The 24,488-nt window shown below is 40.9% G+C and overlaps 1 protein-coding gene across 1 annotated transcript; it reads right to left on the reverse strand.

The window, feature by feature from the left end:
• Positions 1–7,752: 7,752 nt before the first annotated feature.
• Positions 7,753–21,027, reverse strand: LOC100757275 (killer cell lectin-like receptor subfamily B member 1F). The gene is made up of 6 exons (XM_027429801.2): positions 20,638–21,027; positions 12,071–12,169; positions 10,586–10,660; positions 9,921–10,075; positions 9,464–9,579; positions 7,753–8,335 (listed from the first exon to the last, which is right to left on the reverse strand). The coding sequence occupies exons 1-6, from the start codon at positions 20,720–20,722 to the stop codon at positions 8,212–8,214; spliced, it is 654 nt and encodes a 217-aa protein (XP_027285602.1). The 5' UTR covers positions 20,723–21,027; the 3' UTR covers positions 7,753–8,211.
• Positions 21,028–24,488: the final 3,461 nt, after the last annotated feature.

Genomic DNA, 24,488 nt, shown 5'->3' on the forward strand with positions numbered 1-24,488 from the left:
TGGTACATACCTGTCCAAACAATTGGATCCTGAAGCCTCAGGATGCCCTGCCTGTCTAAAAGCTGTGGCAGTCACTGCTAGTCTAATGAGAGTAAAACAAACAAGTTAACTCTGGGTCAGGGTCTTATACTCATAGCACCACTGATGAAGCCCTCCTCTGAGGAACACCAAAACACTGGCTATCTAATGCCCGTGTGACCTAGTACCAGGCCCTACTTCTAAACCAACCTCAAGATGCTCATCCATGATTGTCCCAAGATGACAGATTAAACCAGGTATGTGGGAGCTTCCAAAGCCAGGTAGCTCAGCCCAGAGAGCAGAACTGACTGATCTGACTCAGGCTCTCTCAGATGAGGAAATGGGTAATCCACCACCACATACCAGACAGTTGCTATGCTTTCATTATGGTGTATGTCCATGATCTATAGAGACAGAGGGCTTTTTGCCACTGGGAAAAATGACATCAAAAACAAAGAGAAAATCTTGGCCCTCCCAGGGGCTTTGGCTTCCTCTATGAAGCACTATACCTCTAAGCCAAGAAGTAACAGGGCCACAGGCCTGGTTGCCTAACAAATAGCCCTAAGACCAGTGAGACCTATTGATAGTCTGAGGACATAATCCCAACCCAGTGTTGCCTGAGACTCCATAGTGCAACCAAGAACAGAGGATTAGAAGAAGAAGAAGAAGAAGAAGAAGAAGAAGAAGAAGAAGAAGAAGAAGAAGAAGAAGAAGAAGAAGAAGAAGAAGAAGAAGAAACAAAAAGGCCAGCTCAATCCCACAGGTTGGTGGAGGACGCCAGATGTGGCCTATGTATCCACTTTAAACTCTTGTTTTATATTTATTTATTTTAAGTGTCTGAGTGTTTTGCTAGCATGCATGTATGTGTACACCCCTGGAGTGGACATAGGGGTGGTATATGTGTGGTAAGCATATGTAACCCAGCACTGCTCTCATGAGATTCGAGAACCACCCAGAAGTTTGTAGGCCAGCTAACCTGGAGTACAGACAGCAGCATAAGCAAGACAGAGCCTGCCTCAGCGAGGTGAAAGGAAAGAACTGTCTTAGCTGGTGTTTCCATTGCTGTGATAGAACATCAGGACCAAATCAGTTTGGGGAGGAAAGGGTTTATTTCACTTATGCCTCCATATCACAGTTAGTCATTGTCTTACTAACTGTTCTATGGCTTTGAAGAGACACCGTGACCAAGGCAACTCTTATCAAAGAAAGCATTTAATCATGGGCTTCCTTGTAGTTTTGAAGGCTTCCACCGTTGTGATAATGGCAGGGAGCATGACAACAGGCATGGCACTGGAGAAGTAGTTGAGAGCTACATCTTGATTCACAGGCAGAGATCGGCATCCTAAGTTTGGCAGAGTACTTTGAGTGTATTGGCCCCCACAAGCTGGTAGGGAGTGGCACTATTAGGAGGCGCCGCCTTGTTAGAGTAGGTGTGGCCTTGTTGGAGAATGTGTGTCACTGTGAGGTTGAGCTTCGAGGACTCATTCTCAAGCTTCACTCAGTGTGACAGTGAGTCTCTTTCCTTCTGATGAAGTAACAGCTAACCCCAGGTCTGACTGCATGCTGCCATGCTCTCTGTCACAATGGAAATGGAATACACCTATGGTGGTTTGTTTAAGAATGACCCCCATAGATTTGTATATTTGAATTTCTAGTCACCAGTGAGTGACACTACTGAAAGGATCGGAAGGATTAGGAGGTGTGACCTTGTTGGAGGAAGTGTGTCACTAAGGGTAGACTTTGAGGTTTTGAAAGCCCATGGCAGGTGTCTTAGTTGGGTTTCTATTGTTGTGAAGAGGCACCATAGCCATGACAACTCTTCCAAAGAAAACATTAAATTGTGGTGGCTAGCTTATTGCTCCTGCTCTGATTGCTTACACTTCCATATCACTGTTTATCATCAAAAGAAGTCAGGTCAGGAATTCAAACAGATAAAAACTACCTTTTACCACTTCATGGCTTTAACATAGAAATTTAGTTTTCTCAAAGTTACACACACACACACACACACACACACACACACACACACACACACACCATTTGGAAAGAATGGATCATTCTCTGTGAAGTCTAAACTGTGACTGGACTCTGGGTTGGGGAGGATGGGCTTGTTCCAAAATCTCTAACAAAAAAATTATGTTGAAACTCATAAAATCCAGACATAAAATTTATCTTACAATATATGAAATGATTTTTCTTTATTTCTTAGGTTTAATTTACTTTGAAAACATAACAAATAACAGAAGTCAAGAGAAAGATAAGGCTCATTTGGAAAAATTGCTGTAAGTTAACTATAGGATCAAAACTAGAGACAATACTGTTGACTCAACTATTCTTGAGCTTTTGCATTAATGTGAAATTTCTTCTCAAAGCACTGTGGCCTCAAAGTCATAGCTATACATTATGATCACACAGGGCAATTGACCTAGTTTTGAATTTAAGTGAAAATACAGCTGTAATTTAGCATTCAAAGCTTTAAAGGTGAATCCATTTCTAGTCAGAACCTTTGAGTCAGGAAGACACATGGTTTTAATTTGGATCTTGGGAAAGGAAGACATAACTTTAATCTGGGTCACACCTTCTGCTGGAAACATATTCAAGGACATGAAAACTTTTGCTTTTAGCCTACTTTCTCTAGACTTGCTAGTGATTCCATGTATTCACTGGCATTAGAGCCTACTTCATCATGATTCCAGTGTCTATCAAAGACTAGCTGAGACATCCAACCTTGTGGACTTTCCATTGATAAGCAGCCATTGTAGGATTAGCTGGACCATAGCCTAAAAGTCATTCATATATATATATATATATATATATATATATATATATATATATTGTGTGTGTAAAGAGTTTTTTCTATAAGTTCTATTACTCTAGAGAACCCTGACTACATGGAAGTGACAAGTGTTTGTAACTACTGAGCCATGACTCTATCACCTAAGGTTAGATTTCTAAATAATTATATAAAATATTCAATGGATGAAGGAGAAAAGAAGAATGTCAGAAGAAAATCAACACGAACAGTCATAATCCTGTAAGATGTCTCCAAAAAAGTTATCCACATGAGTCTTAAAATTCTTCTTCACATCCTCATTTTTTCATATTTGCTGACTACAGATCTCCACTTCCATACCCTCCCCAACTGTTAGGAAACGTTGGTAATAATAGGTAAAGAAAACTGTTGCTGAGGACATGAATGCAATTCTTGACTACTGTTTAAAAAAAAAGCATCCTATTTAATTAATGTTATTTAATAAATCCCTTAAGCCACAAATAATTATATATTAATGCATTCGTTAATCCTGAAATTGTTGCTGATGAATATAAATAAAATGAAAACAAGCTAAAGAAATTTTTGGTGATCAACAAAGCTCCACAGAAGACAAAGGAATCCTATAGCCTGGAAGATGAAGACAAACACACCCACGAGGCCACTGTTTGAAAATGGTTAGGAAATGAATGGGGGAGACAACAGTATTACTAAATAAAAGTAACTAATACACAACCTTTAATAATAACTTGGAAGTCAATGCTTCAATTTCCCCAATCAAAGAAAAAAGACAGCAGATTGGATTAAAAGATAGGACCAAGAAACACAACTCAAAGATTGACACTATCTTAGGATAAAAGGATGGAAAATTATAAACCTTCTTCATCCTCTAACTTTCAAAATTAATTTTTAGAACATTTCAGAAGTTTTTATCAGGATATATGGACAGTGAGATTGTTTGATGGTTCAATGGATGAGTTTTTTATTTTTGAAGAGAGGAATCCCATGCTGTTTTTCATGGCAGCCATGTTAGTTTTCATTCCCGCCAAGGTGGGCAGTTTTCCTTTGGTCCATATCCTCAAAAGAATCATCTCTTCTCTTGCTTGGGAATTATTAGAGGGACATGCTTGAATGCCAGACTGACATCTGCTTTTGTTGTGGCTTCTAGTAATAGCAAAGTACATCACTAAACACTGACTCAGAGCTGACAGGCCAGTGTGCACACCGGTAATAATCCCAATTAGTCCTGATATCTTTAGCCTGTTGAAATACAGTGAGACATGGCTTCCTGGTGGAATTCACCTTCATAGCTTAAATAGATCTCAGTAGGATCCTATCCAATAGTAAGTTAATGCTGGAACAAAAGTGACAGACAATTTACTTTCCTGGGATGGGTGTCATGGGAAGACATTCCTACCAATGCACCTTTAGGGTTACTTGATTTCAGATCTAACATCCATGGGTGATAAATTGACCTATCAAGAAGGGCTTATCTCATCTTCAACAGCACCAGCAGCCTGGTACCAACACCATCCCAAGAGGCTGCATGCACACTATCAATTATAAGAATATTCCCCTCTGGTTTGTGTTCTGATGGTGTCATGCCATTGTTACCAAGTGACAGCTCCTCGGCTATTCGTGTTTTCTCACAGAAAGAATTTGTCTAAGAGGCTTTGAGCAGAAGCTTGCTTAACAAAGCAAAGAAATGCAAAATGAATGTACACTTCAGGCTGTCCTGAAGGTAACAGTAGCCCACTGAGCTTTGCATGGTAGAATTTACAGAAATTTCTATGGTCCCAATTCCATGATGTCATTTTTAAGTTCCCTCTTGAGAACATCCTCTATTCTACATTAAGGAAATTGTTCCAGACCCAAGATATCCCCAGAGTTTTTCCTTCCCTGATCATTGGCATATACATTGATGGCATGTATGGTTATTGGGAAAGCCCCTAGTGTCTTAATTTCTTAAATGACAGGAGGAGCCCGACTGTAACTTCAAGGGTTTCTAACCACAAAGGAACATTACAATATCAGAAGACACAGCCACCAGGTAAAAGATGTAGTCCCCTTGATTGTCTCCCTGGTCAGAAGGTGTCTAACTAGAAACAGGTGGGTGTGCATGACCCCTGCCTCCCTCCTGCTTGTATCAGCTTAGCTACAGTTGCAAATATCACTGTTTTAATGGTTGATTTACAGTGCTGCTTTTCTCTGAACGGTTTTCCTAAAATTTTTATCTCCTAAAAATTTTCTCAGCCAGGTGGTGTTGGTGCACGCCTTTAGTCCCAACACCAGCTTGGTCTCCAGAGCTACTTCCAGGACAGCCTCCAAAGCCACAGAGAAACCCTGTCTCAGAAAAAAAAAATTTTTCTCAAAATGAATTGTTCTTTAATGTTTGATACATTTGAAAGTTATGATCAACAACAATATAAGTAGTTATTTCTGACAGAAAATAATATTGAGATTTTGTGATGGCTCTGTGGTTAGTAGCATTGATTAATCTTGAAGAGGATCAAAATTTGATTCCAGTACCCACATGGCAGCTTGTAACCATCTATACCTCCAGTCCCATGTAATCTAATGTCCCCTTCTGTTTTCCAAGGGTACTTCATACACATGGTATACATACATGTAAATAGAACACCCATACACAGAAAATAATTTTAATGTAAAAATTATTTATTTTATTTTATTAGTTCAAATTAGGAACAAGCTTGCTTCAGATGTCAATTTCTTCTCCCTCTCCCTCTCCCTCTCCCTCTCCCTCTCCTTTCCCTCCCCTCCCCCCCAACATCCCACCTGGCCCTAGCCATCCCCCCTCCAATCCCCAGGCAGGGTAAGGCCCTCAAAAGGGGCTCCCCAAAGTCTACCACATCATCCTGGGCCAGGCCTAGGGCCTTACCCATGTGTCCAGGCCAAGAGAGCATCCCTTCACAAGGGATGGGCTCTCAAAATCCCTTCTTTTTTTTAAAGACCTTACATATTTGATACAGTGTGATACCCCTGTACTGAGATCAACAATTAATAAATGGGACCTCCTGAAACTGAGAAGCTTCTGTAAGGCAAAGGACATAGTCAGCAAGACAAAACCACAGCCCAAAGACTGGGAAAAGATATTCACCAACCCCACATCTGACAGAGGGCTGATCTCCAAAATATACAAAGAAGTCAAGAAGCTAGTCTCCAAAACACCAAACAATCCAATTAAAAAAATGGGGTACAGAACTAAATAGATAATTCTCAATAGAGGAATCTAAAATGGCTGAAAGACACATAAGAAACTGCTCAACATCCTTAGCCATCAGGGAAAAGCAAATCAAAACAACTCTGAGATACCATCTTACTCCTGTCAGAATGACTAAAATCAAAAACACCAATGACAGTTTATGCTGGAGAGAATGTGAGAAAGGGGATCACCTATAGTCACATATCCTGAGGGACTAGGACACAGACAGATTCACTGCTAGGCAGACAGACGGGGAGAGGGGCCATGACTAGGCAGTAAAGATGGTGAACACCCAAGATGGCTGACTTCTTCCTTACCCTCCTGACCTGACAACAATGGCCCTGGGGGCTTTTTTTTTCTAGCCGGTAGGGAATGGCTCAACAATTCAAGACTGGATCAGGACATGTTTATGCAACAGTTTGGAGCCAGTCACCAATCCCATCTCTCTTCAAACTGACCAACCCTAAATTAGGGAAGGAAGACCCTTCAGAGATATGAACAATCCCCAGCCCTCAGGGAGATGGTCTTTGGCTTCCCAAGTTCCCAGTCTGCTGTTTGGAGGGTCTTGATCTCTGTATGCCTGCTGTGTGTATGTTTCCTCTAATAAAGGCCTTTTTACAATGAAGAAATAGGGAGAAAACAGACTTAGCTGTAAGTCTGGGTTTCATGGCAATTTTTTTTCATGTAAACAAGGAAGCAGCCTAGATGCCCCTCAACTGAAGAATGGATAGAGAAAATGTGGTACATTTACACAATGGAGTACTTCTCAGCAGAAAAAAAATTGAAGGCAAATGGATGGAACTAGAAGAAACCATTCTGAGCGAGGTAACCCAATCACAAAAAGACCAACATGGTATGTACTCACTCATATGTGGATTTTAGACATAGAGTAAGGGATTAGCAGCCTATGATCCACACTGCCAGAGAAGCTAGTAAACAAGGAGGACCCGAAGAGAGACAAACATGGTCCCCTGGAGAAGGGGAAAGGGAAAAGATCTCCTGAGAAAATTGGGAGCATGGGGGAGGGGAGAGGGAACCAGGAGAATGAGAAGGGGAGAAGAGGAGGGGTGAGGAAGACATAATGGGGCAGGGAGGTTGAGTTGGGGGAAGAACAGAAAAGAGCAAGATAAGAGATACTATAATAGAGGGAGACATTATAGGTTTAAAGAGAAATCAAGCACTAGGGAAATGTCTGGAGAGCTACAAAGATGACACCAGCTAACAATCTAGGCAACAGAGGAGAGGTTACACTAAATGTCTTCTCCTGATAATGAGATTGATGACTAATTCATATGCCTTCATCCAGCAGCTGGTGGAAGTAGAAGCAGACACCCACAGCTAAACCTTGAACTGAACTGAATCCAGTTGCAGGAAAGGAGGAGTGATGAGCAAAGGGTCCAGACCAGGCTGGTGAAACCCACAGAAACAGCTGACCTGAACAAGGGGGAGCTCTTGGTCCCCAGACTGATCGCTGGGAAACCAGCATGGGACTGATCCAGACCCCTTGAATGTGGGTGTCAGTGAGGAGACCTTGGAAATCTATAGAGCCCCTCTTAATGGATCAGTTCTTATCCCTAGCATAGGAACAGACTTTGGGAGCCCATCTTACATGGAGGGATAATCCCTGAGTCTAGACACAGGGGGTGGGCCTAGGCCCTAACCCAAAGGATATAACAGACTCTAAAGACCCCCTGCAGAAGGCCTCACCCTCCCTGGGGAGCAGAAAAGGTATGGAATAGGTAGGATGTTTGTTGGGGGGGGCAGGGGAAGGGCAGAGGGAAAGGGACCTCGGATTGAAATAATCCTCTTTCTAATTAAAATTTAAAAAAAAAATTAAAAATCAGCGTTCTCCAGATGTGAGATAGCTTGGAGTGGAAGATGGAGATGAGGATTTTCAAATAGTTTTTTACAGCTGTCTGCAGATGACCTCAGGGACAGAGATCAACAAAGGCCACACCAGGCCTCCAGTGCCCCCTACTGGCCTGGGCTTCTTCCTATAGAACACCCCTCTTAGAATGAATGGCACATTTGTGTCTGTGTACATTTATATTTACAGAATAGACATTGGACGTGAGCATCTGTAAGTCACAGAGGTTGTATAGTCCATGCTTTGTGCCACCTAACCGTGCTGGAAGGGCCGACAGCCTGGACAGGTCAGTGCAGAGGTGAGATTCCCAATCAGGAGTCAGGACACAGGATTTCAGACATATTTCAATTTCTTTTGGCAGATCCAGCGGTTGTCGGCAGAACAGAAGTCAGAAAACACTTCTGTCTGTGAGATGACTGCACAGCTGTTTTCTTCATTAGTGCCCATGATTTGTACTCTGAAGAGCAAAGAATAGCTGAACCTAGTGTTTAGGATTTTCTCGCAATTATCACATCAGCCATTATTGTTCTTTAGACTTCTAAGGATACTGTTGATTATACAGAGTTTGAGCACAGAAAACACACAGTAACAAACTTTAGAAACACATAGAAACATTAAAGATACAGCTGATAGAAACCATAATTTTCAGTTTCACCCTCACTAGAGAAGAATTCTTCCAGCAACATCTTCATAATGGTGTATAAAGGGGAGAAGATTTGGGAATTGGGGGTGAAAACTCCTCATTCTGCTACTAACATGTCATGTGACCATGTGGAAAGCATCTTCATTTTGCTGAGCTACAGATTTCTTAAATACATGGGGTATACCTGCTAATGTTTAGGAAAGCTATTGAGATGCACATGAATGTATGACAAGAGTTACACACAGTAGTGGGTGCTCAGTAAATGTATTCAACATACAGAGTGAACACTGTCTAGAGAAACTCATTTCATAACACACTGTGGTGCAACATTTTTACCACAATTCTGAAGGACTGCATAAAGGATTTTGTGTAGGAATGGAGAGATGGCTCAGAGGTAAAGAGAGCTTACTGCTCTTGCCGAGGACCCAGGTTCAAGTGCCAGCACCCACATGGAAGCTCACAGCCATCTGTAACTCCTGTTCCAGGGAGTCGGATGCCCTCTTCTGACCTTTATGAGCTCTTCCAATACATCATACACATCCATACACTCAGGTGTACAAAAATAAAAGAAAACAAGTAAAAGAAAATAATTTAATTGTATATAAGTGTAGGAAGTATAAAAGTAAAAAAAGAAAGGAAAAAAAAAACCTATGTATTCCAGATAGGAATTTTAAAATGTTTTATCTCCACCCCTACAAAGTTAATCTTGTGCTTTAAAACTCCATTGAAAATAAACACAAACACACTTGTGCACGACACACACACACTGTTATAAAGGGTTGATGTCTACTTGTACATGAAAATTTCAACCAATCTTGAAACTGTCTTTTCAACCTATTCTGAGCCTCTGGAGAATTTATAAACTTAATTAAAATTACAAAATTAAAATTTCAATGATACGGATTTGAATTGAATATTCAAATTAGCCCACTTAATACTTACAGATCAGGATTTAAAATAGAGCCATTTATCCACTTCCAGATTTTCTCCACTGGTACATAATTTAGTCCAATAAAAAATTGATGTCCTCTTCTCTTTGAGAAAGCATGAAGGAATCTCTATAATCAAAACATAGTGGGAGTCTTAATCTTCAATCTGTTTATCCATGACTGGTTTTCTTCTACTAACCTTCTAAAACACTATTCCTGCTACTTGAAGTCCATGCTACCTCCTCACCAGCATAATTCTCTCTTCTTTGTAAAACTCATACCTCTATATTTGCACTTTTAATTGAGTCACCTCAATATGTTCAGTTATTAAATCATGAATCCAATTAGTATCTCATATTATGGGGTGTTTAAAATCCAAGTCTCCACCTCCTCAGCATAGACAATTGGTTCAGCTCCAGAGATGTCAACAAGGCTTTTAAAAAGTGCCATGTTCTAACTGAGAAACTTACCAATTCTTCTTCATTTTCAATGATCAGCAAAGTGGCTTCTTTCATGGAGCATTGAGCTAGACCTTCAGACCAAGGTCCGGAAGTTTGGGAAACAAATAAGCATTTCTCCCTGTATGGATGCCAGTCTCTCGGGCACCTTAGCGTGGATGATCCCCCTAGAGCAAGAAAGAAGACTTGATTATTTCTGCAACACAATCAACTCCACACAGTAGCTGCTTCATTAGAGCATGCTGGAACAATGTTAATGCTGTCATGCGTCAAAGAATCCATATTAATGGCAAAGCATTCATTTTATGTTTTATTTCTATTAATTAACTCCAGACAAAGTAAAATGTTCAACATGTTCATTAAAATAACCAAATATTCAACTTCTTAACTTGATATTTGCCTATGAAGGATCACTTGCACCAGCAGCGTGAGGCAACATGGCCAGGTGCCTAAATCATAGACTTCAAGGTTACACAGCTTCAGTGAAGTTTCCAGCACCAACAATCATAAACTGTATGACTCTCCATGACTTCTTAACAGTTTATGCCTGTTTTCTTAGTCAAAATTATGGTTACCTGGTGTCTTCATGGAGGGATGTTTGAACGTTGACTGAGGTAACTCACAGTACACATCAAAAATCGCCTCTTATTCTCAGGAAATTAAAATCACACAATTACCTGTTGGTTCAGTCCTGTTCTCTTGAGTAGACACACTGTATTTTGCTATTGGTGGTCTTTGCACTAGGACTCGAACTAGTAAATAAGAAAACACACAGAGAGAATCAAATACTGAAACAAATGGTGGAACATGTACTTTATTTCCCTTTTGCAGGATATTTGATCACACTGGGAACCCCGAGATTGCATTATTTAGATAAAATGAACCGTAGGTCAAGAGATGGAGCAAGCAACCAGGAAGTAAAGGGAGGGACATCTGGTTAGAGGAAATTTTTGTTTCAGATGGTGTAGGAGAAACTATTTCTAGGACAACAGCTGTAGCAGCATTTTTTCTTTGGTCTGGGAGCACACAAATAATGACTTATTATTAATTATGAAAGCACAGCCTTAGCTCAGGCTTGTTCCTAGCTAGTTCTTATAAATTAAATTAACCCATATTTTATGTTCTTTTACATGGCTCAATTACCTTTACTTTGTGCTGCCCATCTTGCTTCCTCTGCATCTGGCTGGTGACTCTGCCTTTCTTCTTCCCTGAGACCTTTCTGTCCCCAGAAGTCCTGCCTAACCTCTTCCTGCCTAGCTATTGGCCATTAATCTCTTTATTAAGCCAATAACAATGGCACATTTTCATACAATGTAAAGGAATACTCCAAAACAAAAGAAAGAGCCAACTGCTTTCTCTGGCTCTCTGAGCTAGCAGGTTTCGCCCCAGCATCTGGCTCCCTAGTCTTTATTGGTAAAATAAAAAAGTAGAGACTTAGTCAAAATGACATTTGCCTCTCTATGTGGAGGTGGCTGGGGCAGTGGCAGAGGTGGACAGTGGGACGTGAAGGCTCCCCCAGGCCTCAACAACAATGGGTGACTGTGGAGGAGTAGTCAGCAGCTGAGGCACTGGGAAATTCAGGGGCAGCCACTGTGATGTAGATAAAACAATATTTCTCACTTCAGGAAATCAAGTTATTTCAAAAAAACCTAAGAATGTGGACTCGGGATAAAATACTAGCAAATTAGATTAAGGGACAAATTTGGATATATGAACAAGAAAAACACAGAACACATGGAATCAAACAGCTCTGAGATTGCATATGATCTGATTGACAGTCTGTGGATGTTGCTGAAACCCTCAGCTTGCTCACAGTCACACCTGAGCTTGCTCATCTTCAACCACACCCATCCCAAAAGAAGGTTTGGAAGGCATGTAATATAAATATGGGAGTCTTTCAGTTTTCTTAATTTTTGTCATATTTTGTCACATTTGTGACATATCTTTCTACTTTCTAAATGCACATATGACACACTTCATAGTGTTTCTCAGGAAAATTAAGAATTATGGAAGAATTATGGAGTTTCCGTAGTGGACAAGAGATGTTGTCCTGTGACATTCAATGTCATTGGCCTTCCCCTAGGCTCAAGGTATCCAAATGCTCTGTAGAAGAGTAACGTTTATGTGGGAAATTACGAAGCAAAAACAATTGTCTCACTTACCTAAGACACTGAGGCCAATCAGGCTCAAGAAAAGAAGGATCAGCCCAGCACAGCTGAGTTTCAGAGCCAACTGATGCCAGTGTGGGCACCGGCAGGCATCTAGGAAGTACAAAAAAATGCACTTGTTAAATCCACTTGAGTACATCTGAGGTAAATGTCAGAGGTGATTTTGTCACCACATAAGATCTCCCTTAACTACAAGACCTCTTTCCAACACTCCTAGTGGACTGACTGAAACTGAAGATAGCGCTACACCCTGCGTGTACTGTTTTACAAACAGGCACACACACATACACACACAAAGCACTATTTAATAAACAGTAGTTTTCTTTCTTCCTTCCTTTCTTCCTCCCTTTCTTTCCTCCTTTCTTTCTTCCTATCTTTCATTCTTTCTTTCCTTCCTACCTTCCGTCTTGCTTGCTTGATTGATTTTTCCCTGAAAGTATTTTTGTTTTGTTTTGTTGGTTTGGGTTTGGTTCGGTTTGATTTATTTTAACGAAATGTAAGCTATTTTAGTGACTTTAGAGATCACTGTTTATTATCCCTAAGATATACGAAACTGCATAGATATCCTGCCCTGGAAGGTGGGCTCATTGGGACTGCTCTGTATGAGATTAGATTGAAGAGAACAACCGTTAGCCATTGAAGAGGCCACGTGAACATTGGTTTTATAGAAGTGCCTGCTTCAGGAATTCTTTGGTATCCACAGAATGCTAAGTCATCCCCACTGTTCAACACATGTCAATGGCTTTCCCCTCAAGCTGATCTGGACCAATGGAATGTCTTCCAAAGGACTTTCCATCCATCAGCATTCTTCCTGACTTGATCTCCACACTGCACCAGGCATGCAGGTTCCCATACAACATCAGGCATTTACTGGTCCAGCTTCCTAGAGGGCTCATCTCTCAGATACTCAGCCTCAGTCCCCAACAACATCCAGGACTTGACTCCAGCATCATCTCACAGGAAGGCCTGCCATGGTCACTCTGCTTGATGTAATGCCATCTCTAAACAAAAATCTTAATTTCCACTTAAATGGTTTTTTTCTTTCTGGCATTCAATATCACACAGTCTCCGAGGCAGGTGTTCATATGTCACTGACTGCACACTGACAGTTATATAAACTCTACAAGGGAAAGGATAGTCCCATTTGTTTATAGCTGCAACCTCATCATCCAGAGCAATGCTTCCTTCACACATAGTAGGTGCTTGTTTCTGAATGAATGCATGAGCTCTGTACACATTTGATCCATCCTACTATCAAAGCAGGTTTTTGATCATTTGGCTACAAAGCAGGTCACTGCCCATGTCCCTCTTTCTGTATTTGTTGGTTTGTTCGCTGAGAGATCTACTCACTATGCTGTGAATTACCTGCAGTTTGTTGTTTAGCTGATTGGTCAAGGTTGTTTCATTTCTTTCACTACTGAGTCAGTGTTTTCTCTTCACAGGTTTTCCTCTATTTTATTCTACTGCCTGGGTTCTTTAGGTTTCTATGCAAGCTGATGGTATGTGAGATAATGATCACAATGAGAGTGGACAAATTTTCTAGTCTTTTGGTTTGGAATCATAAATAGTATTGATGAGGAAATCTCATGGACATCCTCAGCCTTCATTTTCTTGCATCCATTCCAACAAGGCCTTACCCATCATTTTCCTAAGCATGAACACAAGGAAAATAAAACCAGGCCTCTTCCTATCATGGCAGCGAATAGAATGCTCCCAGAAGTGTTAAAACCTCCGCTTTCCCCTTACCCTGATGTAAAGATGACAATGAAGCTGATTTGATGACTCTAAGATATTTTCCTGATTGTAACTTTTATAATTTAATAGTTCATAACCAAAAATCCTAAAATGTTGATAATCACATGGTTTTCAAAATATTAGAATGATATCAAATTGAAAATGTTGCAATGTCACTGATTTTAGTAAGGTTACAGAATACAATACTATCTCACGACAATTTGACACCTTTTCTACCTCAGTTTCTGGTGCCTTTTCATATCCACACATACCATGTTATCCTCTGAGTATTACCTCAGTCTTACACATTTCTTTCACTCCAGTTACTCTGGCAGAGGTGAGGGCTGGTTTATCCAATGATGACTGCTAGGGATGCAACTGCAGTAGAGCTGAGTAAAAGTGTTTGTGTTCTGTATCAGGATCTGGAATGATCAAGCTCTTACCACAAGTCTGCAGTATCTCTACATCAGTCTATTGTTCATATAGGGAAAATACTATTTCTTCAGGGTCTTGTAACTGGGACTGAATAGGAGAAGCTCTGTTTATGTGCCATGAAGGCAATTTAAATAAAATGGCAATGTGTAAGATTTTTCTCTCTGAAGTTGCAGTTATCTGAAGGCAAGCTAACTTCCACTAGTCAACACTAACAGAACCACTGTTTCAGAGCAATAGGTTTTTTTTAATTAATTAGTGTGTGTGTGTGTGTGTGTGTGTGTGTGTGTGTGTGTGTGTGTGTGCGCGCGCGCGCGCGCGCGCGCGCCTCTGTGTGTGCCTCTGTGTGTGCCTCTGTGTGTGCCTCTGTGTGTGCCTCTGTGTGTGCCTCTGTGTGTGGCTACAGGTGTGTCCATGCCACACTAGGTGTAGATATCAGAGAACAGCTCTTAGGGGGTTATTTTCTTTCCACCAAAGGCATTAGGAACTGAATTTTGGTTATCAGGTTTGTGAAGCAAGTACTTTTGCCTGAGGAATCATCTCGCCATCCCAAAGCAATCATTTAAAACTGAAATATTTCAGGGTGGTTAAGACCAAAAATATTGAGGACAGCTTATGTTGGAGAGGAAGTGGAGTCAGGGGAACACTCCTCCACTGCTGGTGGGAGTGCAAACTTGTACAGATGCTTTGGAAATCAGTATGGCAGTTGCTCAGAAAATTGAGAATCAATCTACCTAAGACCCAGCAATACCACTCTTGGGCATATACCCAAAGGATACACACTCATACCAAAAGGACACTTGCTCAACCATGTTCATAGCAGCATTATTTGTAATAGCCAGAACCTGGAAAAAACCTAGATGCCCCTCAACTGAAGAATGGATATAAAAAAAAAAAAAATGTGGTACATTTACACAATGGAGTACTACTCAGCTGTAAAAAAAAAAAAAAAAAATGGTGACCTCATCAAATTGCAAGCAAATAGATGGAACTATAAAAAGCCATCCTGAATGAGGTAACCCACACTCATAAGGACAAACACAGTGTGTATTCACTCATAAGTGGGTATTATATGTAAAGCAAAGGATAACCAGACAGCAATCCACAAAGAAGGAAGGCCCTAAAAGGGGTGCGTGGATCATCCTGAGAAGGGATATTAGATGAGCTCTACTGCAGAAACTGGGGATGAGGGCCAGTAAGGGGAAGAAGGATGAGAACACGGGGTAATTGGGTGATCAAGTGGGATGCAGCGGAAGAGCAATGAAAGAGATATCTTAATAGAGAGCCACTATGGGCTTAGGGAGAAACCTGGTACTAGGTTAGCTCCTAAGAATCCACAAGGATGAGCCCAGCTAAGACTCCTAGCACTAGTGGAGAGGGTGCCTGAACAGACCTACCCCTGTAATCAGATTGGAGGATACCCCACCTATCGCCATAGAACCTTCATCCAGTAATTGATGGAACCAGATGCAGAGACTCACAACCAAGCACCAGGCCGAGCTCCAGGAATCCAAGTGAAGAGAGGGAGGGAAAGATCATGTTGGAGAAATCTACAGAGACAGCTGTGTAGAACTGTGGAAGAACTGAAGAACTGAAGAACTGAAACTGAACAGCAGAAGCTCTGTCCATGTTTCAACCAAGCTCATGGAAACTCATGAGCTCTAGACCTACAACTGTGGAGACTCCAAGGAACTGAACGAGGCCCACCATATGTGGGAGACAGTTGTGAAGCTTGAACTACCAGAGGGGCCCCTGGCAGTAGGACCATATTACAAACCTGGTACATGAGCTAGCTTGTTGGAGTTCATTCCTTAGGGTGAGGAGCTATGCTCAGTGGCAGTAGGACCACGATATAATCTGGTACATGAACTAGCGTGTTAGAGCCCATTCCCTATGGTGGGATGCAATGCTCAGCCTTAATGCATAGGAGAGGAGCCTGCCACCACCTGCTGTGTCAGACTTTGTTGACTCCTCATGGGAGCCCTTTAGTAATGAGGAGGAATGGACTGGGGACGGGCTTGGGGGGAGGACTCATGGGGAGTGGAAGGAGTGGTGGGAGCGAGAACTGTGGTTGGAATGTTAAGGAAAATTTAAAGGAATAAATAAATGATGTGTTCTTGGATTTGATTTGCCAGTATTTTATTGAGTATTTTTGCGTCGATGTTCATGAGGGATATTGGCCTGCATTTCTCTATCTTAGTTGTGTCTTTGTGTGGCTTGGGTATCAAGGTTATTGAAGCCTCCTCGTAAAAAGAGTTTGGCAATGACCATTCTGCTTCTATTGTATGGAATACTTTGAGCAGAATTGGTATTAACTGTTCTTTGAATTTCTGGTCGAATTCTGCATTGAAACTATCTGGTCCTGGGCTTTTTTTTTTTTTTTTTTTTTTAGTTTTTGTAGTTGGGGGACTTCTGATGACTGCTTTATAGGTCTATTTAAATAGCTTATCTGTTCTTGATTCAATTTTGGTAAGTGACATCTATCCACAAAATTGTCCGTTTCTGTTAGATTTTTTATTTATTTATTTATTTATTTTTGGTTTTTCTAGACAGGGTTTCTCTGTGGTGTTGGAGGTGTCCTGGAACTAGCTCTTGTAGACCAGGCTGGTCTCAAACTCACAGAGATCCTGCTGCCTCCCAAGTGCTGGCATTAAAGGCATCTGCCACCACCACCCGGCTAATTTTGTGGAGTACAGGTTTTCAAAGTATGACCTGATGATTCTCTGGATTTTCTCAGTGTCTGTTGTTATGTTCCCCCCCCCCTTTCACTTCTGATTTTGTTAATTTGCATGTTCACTCTCTGCCTTTTGGTAAGTTTGGATACAGTTTTGTCTATCTTGTAGGTTTCCTTGAAGAACCAACTCTTCATTACATTGATTCATTGTATTGTTTTCAAAATTGAATCTAAGAACACATCAGAAAAGGGCCAGAGAGATGTCTCAGTGGTTAAGGGCACTGACTGTTCTTCCAGAGATCCTGAGTTCAATTCTTGGCAACAACAGGGTGGCTCACAACCACCTTGAATGAGATCTGGTGCCCTCTGCTGGCATGCAGGCAGAAGACTGTATACATAATAAATAAATAAAATCTTAAAAAAAAAAAAAAAAAGAACACATCAGAAAAATCATCCACCATGATCAAGTAGGCTTCATCCCAGGGATGCAGAGATGGTTCAACATATGAAAAATCCATCAATGTAATCCACCATATAAACAAACTGAGAAAGAAAAATCACATGATCATCTCACTAGATGATCTTTTTCTCACTAAAAAGCCTTTGACAAAATTCAACACCCCATCATGATAAAGGTCTTGGAGAGATCTGGAATAATAGGAACATACCACAACATAATAAAAAGCAATATACACTAAACCAACATCAAACTAAGTGGAGAGAAACTCAAGGTGATTCCTCTAAAATCAGGGACAAGACAAGGCTGTCCACTCTCTCCATACCACTTCAATATTGTACTTAAAGTTCTAGATAGAGCAATAAGACAACAAAAGTAGATCAAGGGAATACAAATTAGAAAAGAAGAAGTCAAACTTTCGCTATTTGCAGATGATATGATAGTTTACATAAGTGACTTAAAATTTTTACCAGGGAACTCCTACAGCTGATAAAAACCTACAGCAAAGTGGCAGGATACAAGATTAACTAAAAAAAATCAGTAGCACTATTATATATGGACGATAAATGGACTAAGAAAGAAATCAGAGAAACATCACCCTTTACAATTGCCACTAACAACATAAAATACCTTGGGGTAACACTAACCAAAAAAGTGAAAGACCTGTATCATAAGAACTTTGAGTCTTTAAAGAAAGAAATTAAAGAAGATACCAGAAAATGGAAAGATCTCCCATGTTATTAGATAGCTAGGATCAACATAGTAAAAATGGCAATCTTGCCAAAAGCAATCTACAATTTAATGCAATCCCCATCAAAATCCCAGCACAATTCTTCACAGACATTGAAAGAACAATACACAACTTTATATGGAGAAGCAAAAGACCCAGGATAGCTAAAACAACCCCGTACAAGAACCCTGAACAGGGAGGTATCACCATCCTTGACTTCAAACTCTATTATAGAACCATAGTCCTGAAAACAGCTTGGTATTGGCACAAAAACAGTCAGGCAGACCAGTGGAATCAAATTGAAAACCTTGATATTAATCCACACACCTATGAACACTTGATTTTTTGACAAAGAAGCTAAGATTATACAATGGAAAAAAGAAAGCATCTTCAACAAATGGTGCTGGCATAACTGGATGCTGGCATGTAGAAGACTGCAGATAGATCCATATTTCTCACCAAACTTAAGTCCAAATGGATCAAAGACCTCAACATAAATCCAGCACACTGAATCTTATGAAGAGAAAGTAGGAGGTACCCTCAAAGGATTGGTACAGGACACTGCTTCCTGAACATAACACCAGTAGCACAGACACTGAGATCAACAATTACTAAATGGGACCTCCTGAAACTGAGAAGCTTCTGTAAGGCAAAGGACACAGTCAGCAAGACAAAACGGCAGCCCACAGAGAAAAGATATTCATCAACCCCACATCTGACAGAGGGCTGATCTCCAAAATATACAAAGAACTCAAGAAGCTAGCCAGAAAAACACCAAATAATCCAATTAAAAAGTGGGGTACAGCACTAAATAGATAATTCTCAATAGAGAAATCTAAAGTGGCTGAAAGACACATAAGAAAGTGTTCAACATCCTTAGCCATCAGGGAAATACAAACCAAAACAACTCTGAGAGACAATCCTGCTCCTGTCAGAATGACTAAAATCAAAACACCAATGACACTTTATGCTGGAGAGGATGTGGAGAAAGGGGAACACTCCTCCACTGCTGGTGGGAGTGACAACTTGTACAGCCACTTTGGAAATCAGTATGGTGGTTCCTCAGGAAAATGGGAATGAGTCTACCACAAGATCCAGCAAATCCACTCTTAGGCATATACCCAAAAGAAGCACATTCATACAACACGGACATCTGTTCCACTATGTTCATAGCAGCATTATTTGTAACAGCCAGAACCTGGAAGCAACCTAGATGTCCTCCAACTGAAGAATGGATAGAGAAAATGTGGTACATTTATACAATGGAGTACTTCTCAGCAGAAAAATTTGAAGGCAAATGGATGGAACTAGAAGAAACTATCCTGAGTGAGGTAACCCAGTCACAAAAAGACAAACATGGTGTGTACTCACTCATATATGGATTCTAGGCATAGAGCAAAGGATTACCAGCCTACAATGCAAACCACCAGAGAAGCTAGGAAACAAGGAGGACCCTAAGAGGGACAGACATGGTCCCCTGGAGAAGGGGTAAGGGACAAGATCTCCTGAGATAATTGGGAGCATGGGGGAGGGAAAAGGGGGTTAGGAGAAAGAGGAGAAAAAGGGAGAGGAGGACATGAGGGAGCAGGAAGATTGAATTGGGGAAGAATAGAGGAGAGCAAGAAAAGAGATACAATCATAGAGGGAGCCATTATAGGTTTAAAGAGAAACCAGGCACTAGGGAAATGTTCAGAGATCTACAAGGAGGACCTCAACTAACAATCTAAGCAACAGTGGAGAGGCTACCTTGAATGCCCTCCCCTGATAATGAGATTGATGACTGACTTATATGCCATCCTAGAGCCTTCATCCAGCAGCTGATGGAAGCAGAAGCAGACACCCACAGCTAAAAACTGAGCTGAACTCCTGGAATCCAATTTCAGAGAGGGAGGAGTAATGAGCAGAGGGGTCAAGACCAGGCTAGAGAAACCCACAGAAATAGCTGACCTGAATAAGGGAGACCTTATGGACCCAAGACTGATAGCTGGGAAACCAGCATCAGACTGATCGAGACCCCCTGAATGTGGATACAGTTTGGAGGTCTGGGCAATCTATGAGGCCTCTGCTGGTGGATCAGTGTTTATCCCTAGTATACGAATGGACTTTGGGAGCTCACTCCACACAGAGAGATGCTCTCTCAGCCTAGAGACATGGGGGAGGGTCTAGGCCCTGCTCCAAATGATATGAAAGACTTGGAAGATTCCCCATGTAAGGCCTCACCCTCCCTGGGGAGTAGAAAGGGGATGAGACAGAGGTTGGGGGGGAGGGGAAGAGGGGAGGGAGGAGAGAACTGAGATTGACATGGAAAACAAGCCTGTTTCTAATTTAAATTTTAAAAAATACATACACAAAAGAAAAGAAAAGATAAGAAAAGAAAAGAAAAGAAAAGAAAAGAAAAGAAAAGAAAAGAAAAACAACAGAAACTGTCTTTGGAAAAAAAAGAATAAATAAATGATTTTTAAAAACTAAAATATAATGGGAATCTTAACTCTAGAAAATGTTCAAATACCAAAAGAAGAAATAAAGTCACTTACCTGAGGGAAGAGATGAGGGTGATACAGGCTTATACTCTGGGGTCCTAGATGTCTTTAAACTGCCATAGACTCTTGATGAGTCCATTGTAGACACAAATGTTCTGAACAGTGACAGGCTCTGTGGGGTGAACGGAAGTCTGGTATGAGCACCACCCCCACTTGTAGTTTAGGTTTCACCACAGGTACTGAAAATGGTGTCCACTATTACCACAGTTTCCACAGGCTTATTTTTCAAGATGTAACATTTGATCTACTCTGGGCTTTTTGTTCTTCTTCCTTTAATCACCTGTTTTGAGTTACTTTTTCACAACAGGTAAACAAAGCAATCAAGACTGAATTAAAATCTGAGGAATGCTCCCCACCACACTTACAAGAAATAGTCTGTGCTGTGTTGTGAAAATGAAAATATGCGGAAAGTCCCTGGTGCTGCTCGACATGAACTGAAACTATAAAAATCCTCCTGAAACACTCATGCTCTGAAGGAAGCTGTGCAATGTAAAAATGAAACTATGAATGTGGATTTAAAAAATAATAATAATTAGCAAAAAAAAATTACTGACACAATAGGAACAGTAGTAAGGAGGGAGTCACCCATGTCTTTCAGCATTGTCCTGAAAATCCATGCAGGTATAGCAATAGTTAAGGACTTCATCTCTCAGAGCTACAGGGAGTGGAGGAGTTAGGTTTATGGGATGTGCTAACTCCTCCAAGGGTTTCCAGGTCTAGAGTCTTAGCCCAACTACTACAAATTCCAAGTCAGCCATTGTCTTGACAAAAGTGGAAAAGAAGAAGAAAAGCCAGGTTTCCATAACATCACTTTCTGTGGTCAGAGTGGAATTGCACCAGTCACTCACAACTACGTGACAGTGGCATCAGTCTGCTGGCTTCGAGTTCCAGAATACAGGAGGTGCGTGCACACTCACAGGATGGGGAGCACACTCGTGCCCCAAGACCACTGATGATGATGAAGTGAGGGTAAGCATATGTTCAGTGCAATATGTTCTCATTGCACTGAAGACCAAGTGAAACTTCCTCAGTTGTCACTCTTTGATGGCAACCATTTTACTCAATGCCAAGCATAGGGTTCTGCCTCATTTTTCAACCAAACCTAAGATTATGACAAGTGTACAAGACTTTCCAGAGTCGTCCATCTTGAGGGATTCTATGGAGGTTTATTAAACTTCCAGACCCAAAAACCTCTGAGGATCCAGAAGAAACAGTACAGCAAGCGTGGGAACTAACTAAAGGTATCTGAGGGTGAGGCAACAACCAGCTCACACACATCTTCTTCTCATCATGTCTCTTTATTCTTCCATCTCAATCTCCAATCTCAATTCCTCCCTCCCACAAGGTTTCCAGTTTATATGCCCACACCATCCACAATTCACAAGCAATACAGAATTATACAACTTTCATTTCTCAAGGTAGTAAAAGCAGATAAAAGCTCACACAGAGCAGTAACTTGTCAGTTTCCTCCATGGCTCAGGAGAGGTGTGGCTGTGCGACTCCCTGGCAGATACTGGGAGGACCAATTAAAGAGAGAGCTTTAAATCAGTACAGAATTCTAAGAAGAAAAGGGTGTTTTCCTGTGCTGTTTAGTCCATCTTAGCATATTTGCCAAATGTTAGCTGATTACAAGGGACCTCTCAACTCTAGAGATCATATCTAAGGTGATTAGCTCAAAAGGAAAACTGTGGCTATATAGTGTAAAATCCAGAGCCTGACACTTTCAACCTCCAGGTCAAGTGGTGGGGTGCTTGATCCTACTGATGCCCAAGTGAGAAGGACTTCCTTTGTCCAAGGCTGGTTAAGTGATCAATAGCCTTTTCAACAATTCAAGGCAGGGTGTTGGTGGCGCACGCCTTTAATCCCAGCACTTGGGAGGCAGAGGCAGATGGATCTCTGTGAGTTCGAAGCCACCCTAGTCTACAGAGCAAGTTCCAGGACAGGCTCCAAAGCAATACAGAGAAACCCTGTCTCGAAAAACCAAAAAGAAAAGAAAAGAACAATAAAGAATTCAAGGCAACCAGTATCTATTCTGTATATCAAAACTATACAGACAAATGAAAACTCCTCTTCCTGGTTGCCCACAGATATATGTGCCCAGGTGGTAGAATATTTTCATGAAATGAACCAACAAGCAGTGGGAAACACCCAAAGCTATTCTTAGGGTAGAAATGAAGCTCTTAGGGAAGATATGAAGTGGCTCATGAGAGAAATTACAGATAGGAGCAACTTATTTTCACAGCCAGTGACTCCACAGCCTTGCCAAATGGGGTTTCTTACCAGAGAATCATTCATCTGGGTAGGTCATTGTGATGAACTAGTTATCCTTCTGTATCTCTCATGACCCTTGACAGGATTCTATTAACATTTCCAGAAAAAAAAATGATCAACTCTAGCAAATAGAAATTGCAATGTATATTATATAAGGGTCTCATGTTTTATCATATATAATAATCACCTGGAAATTTGTTAATGATACGTGTTCCTGCCACATAAACTCCTTCTTTTGTCAAGATAGTGTAGCCTTACTTGGGGAATGTGTGAATGAACATTCCAAGTATGAAGTCTGTTCATGGAGCATACTTAAATAAGCAATCCTTCAGCCAATAAAAACTGTGGGGGATGAGTTAGAAATATCAATAGAAGCCCTGCATTGGTGTCACACACCTTTAATCCCAGCACTCAGGAGGCAAAAGCAGGTGGATATCTGTGAGTTCAAAGCCAGCCTGGTCTATGGAGCCAGTTCCAGAACAGGCTCCAAAGCAATACAGAGAAACCCTGTCTTAACCCCCCGCCCCGCCCCGCAAAGAAGAAAGAAAGAAAGAAAGAAAGAAAGAAAGAAAGAAAGAAAGAAAGAAAGAAAGAAGGAAAGAAACATCAATAGACTGAAGAGAAGTCTGATGCTCTAAGCAGAAGGATGCAAATGATGCTGTGAGAACACTGAAAATTAGCTGTTTGCAGCTACTAGGAATTTGCAATAGCTCTGCTAAGAATAGCAGATTTGAGGTGAGATTTCCAGGAAAGACGCTTACAAACGCTCTCATGCCACAAAGTGTGAACTAAGTGGGAAAAAAGCAACCAGAAGCTAGCATCATTTGTCCACATGAGTGTGAAGCAAACTGACCACTTGTCAGTTGCAGAATATCAGAAGAAACACCAACTACTGTATAGTTATGTAGCCATTGTAGCACAGATAAAAATGAAGCCCTCAGAATACACTCCTAGAGAATTTAGCTGTGCTAATGATGTCCTTTAATCACCTGATTGCCAGAATGATGTTTTAGTATATTATTGCTATATATCAGAATTCAGAATTATCTTGATCTTGTCGAAATACAATAGATGGAAAGAGACACACAGAGAATGTGTGAGAGAGATTACAACATGGCATTACTATACATAATGTGATACTAAACCAAAGTAAGTAAAATGGTGAGTGACCATAAGTAACACAGGGGTTTAGGGAGTAGAGAAATTAATACCAAGTGTTTCAAGAAGAAATAAAGACAAGTTTTAGACTAGAAGCCTCTTTTCATATCAAACCCTTCCAGGTTAATAATGGGAGTTAAAAGTACAGACAGGTGTGCCTCATTCCCAGGCTTCATGGTACAGGATAAACAGGTTTCAGACGTAACTTAGGACATTTAGGTTCAGAGTTTTAGCATTGAAAAATGCAATTTTGATAAATTCACAAAGCAATGACCACAGTTTTCAGAAGTTCTTAAATTTCTGTGGATTTTACTGGTCCTGGCTTTTAGGACTACATAGAGGTTTTTTCGGCATTACTGTATTACATCCAGCCACATATGATAAAACTCTGCTGAAAGACAACTCCTTCCTGTCTG

The sequence above is a fragment of the Cricetulus griseus genome, chromosome 8 (assembly GCF_003668045.3).
Source record: "Cricetulus griseus strain 17A/GY chromosome 8, alternate assembly CriGri-PICRH-1.0, whole genome shotgun sequence".
Classification (NCBI taxonomy): Eukaryota; Metazoa; Chordata; class Mammalia; order Rodentia; family Cricetidae; genus Cricetulus; species Cricetulus griseus.

Coding starts and splice junctions, on each gene's coding strand:
- LOC100757275 (XM_027429801.2), bottom strand. CDS start 20,722: ATGGACTCATCAAGAGTCTATGGCAGTTTAAAGACATCTAGGACCCCA. Junction 12,170..20,637: donor ACCCTCATCTCTTCCCTCAG/GTAAGTGACTTT, acceptor TGTACTTCCTAG/ATGCCTGCCGGTGCCCACAC. Junction 10,076..10,585: donor GAACAGGACTGAACCAACAG/GTAATTGTGTGA, acceptor TTCTTGCTCTAG/GGGGATCATCCACGCTAAGG.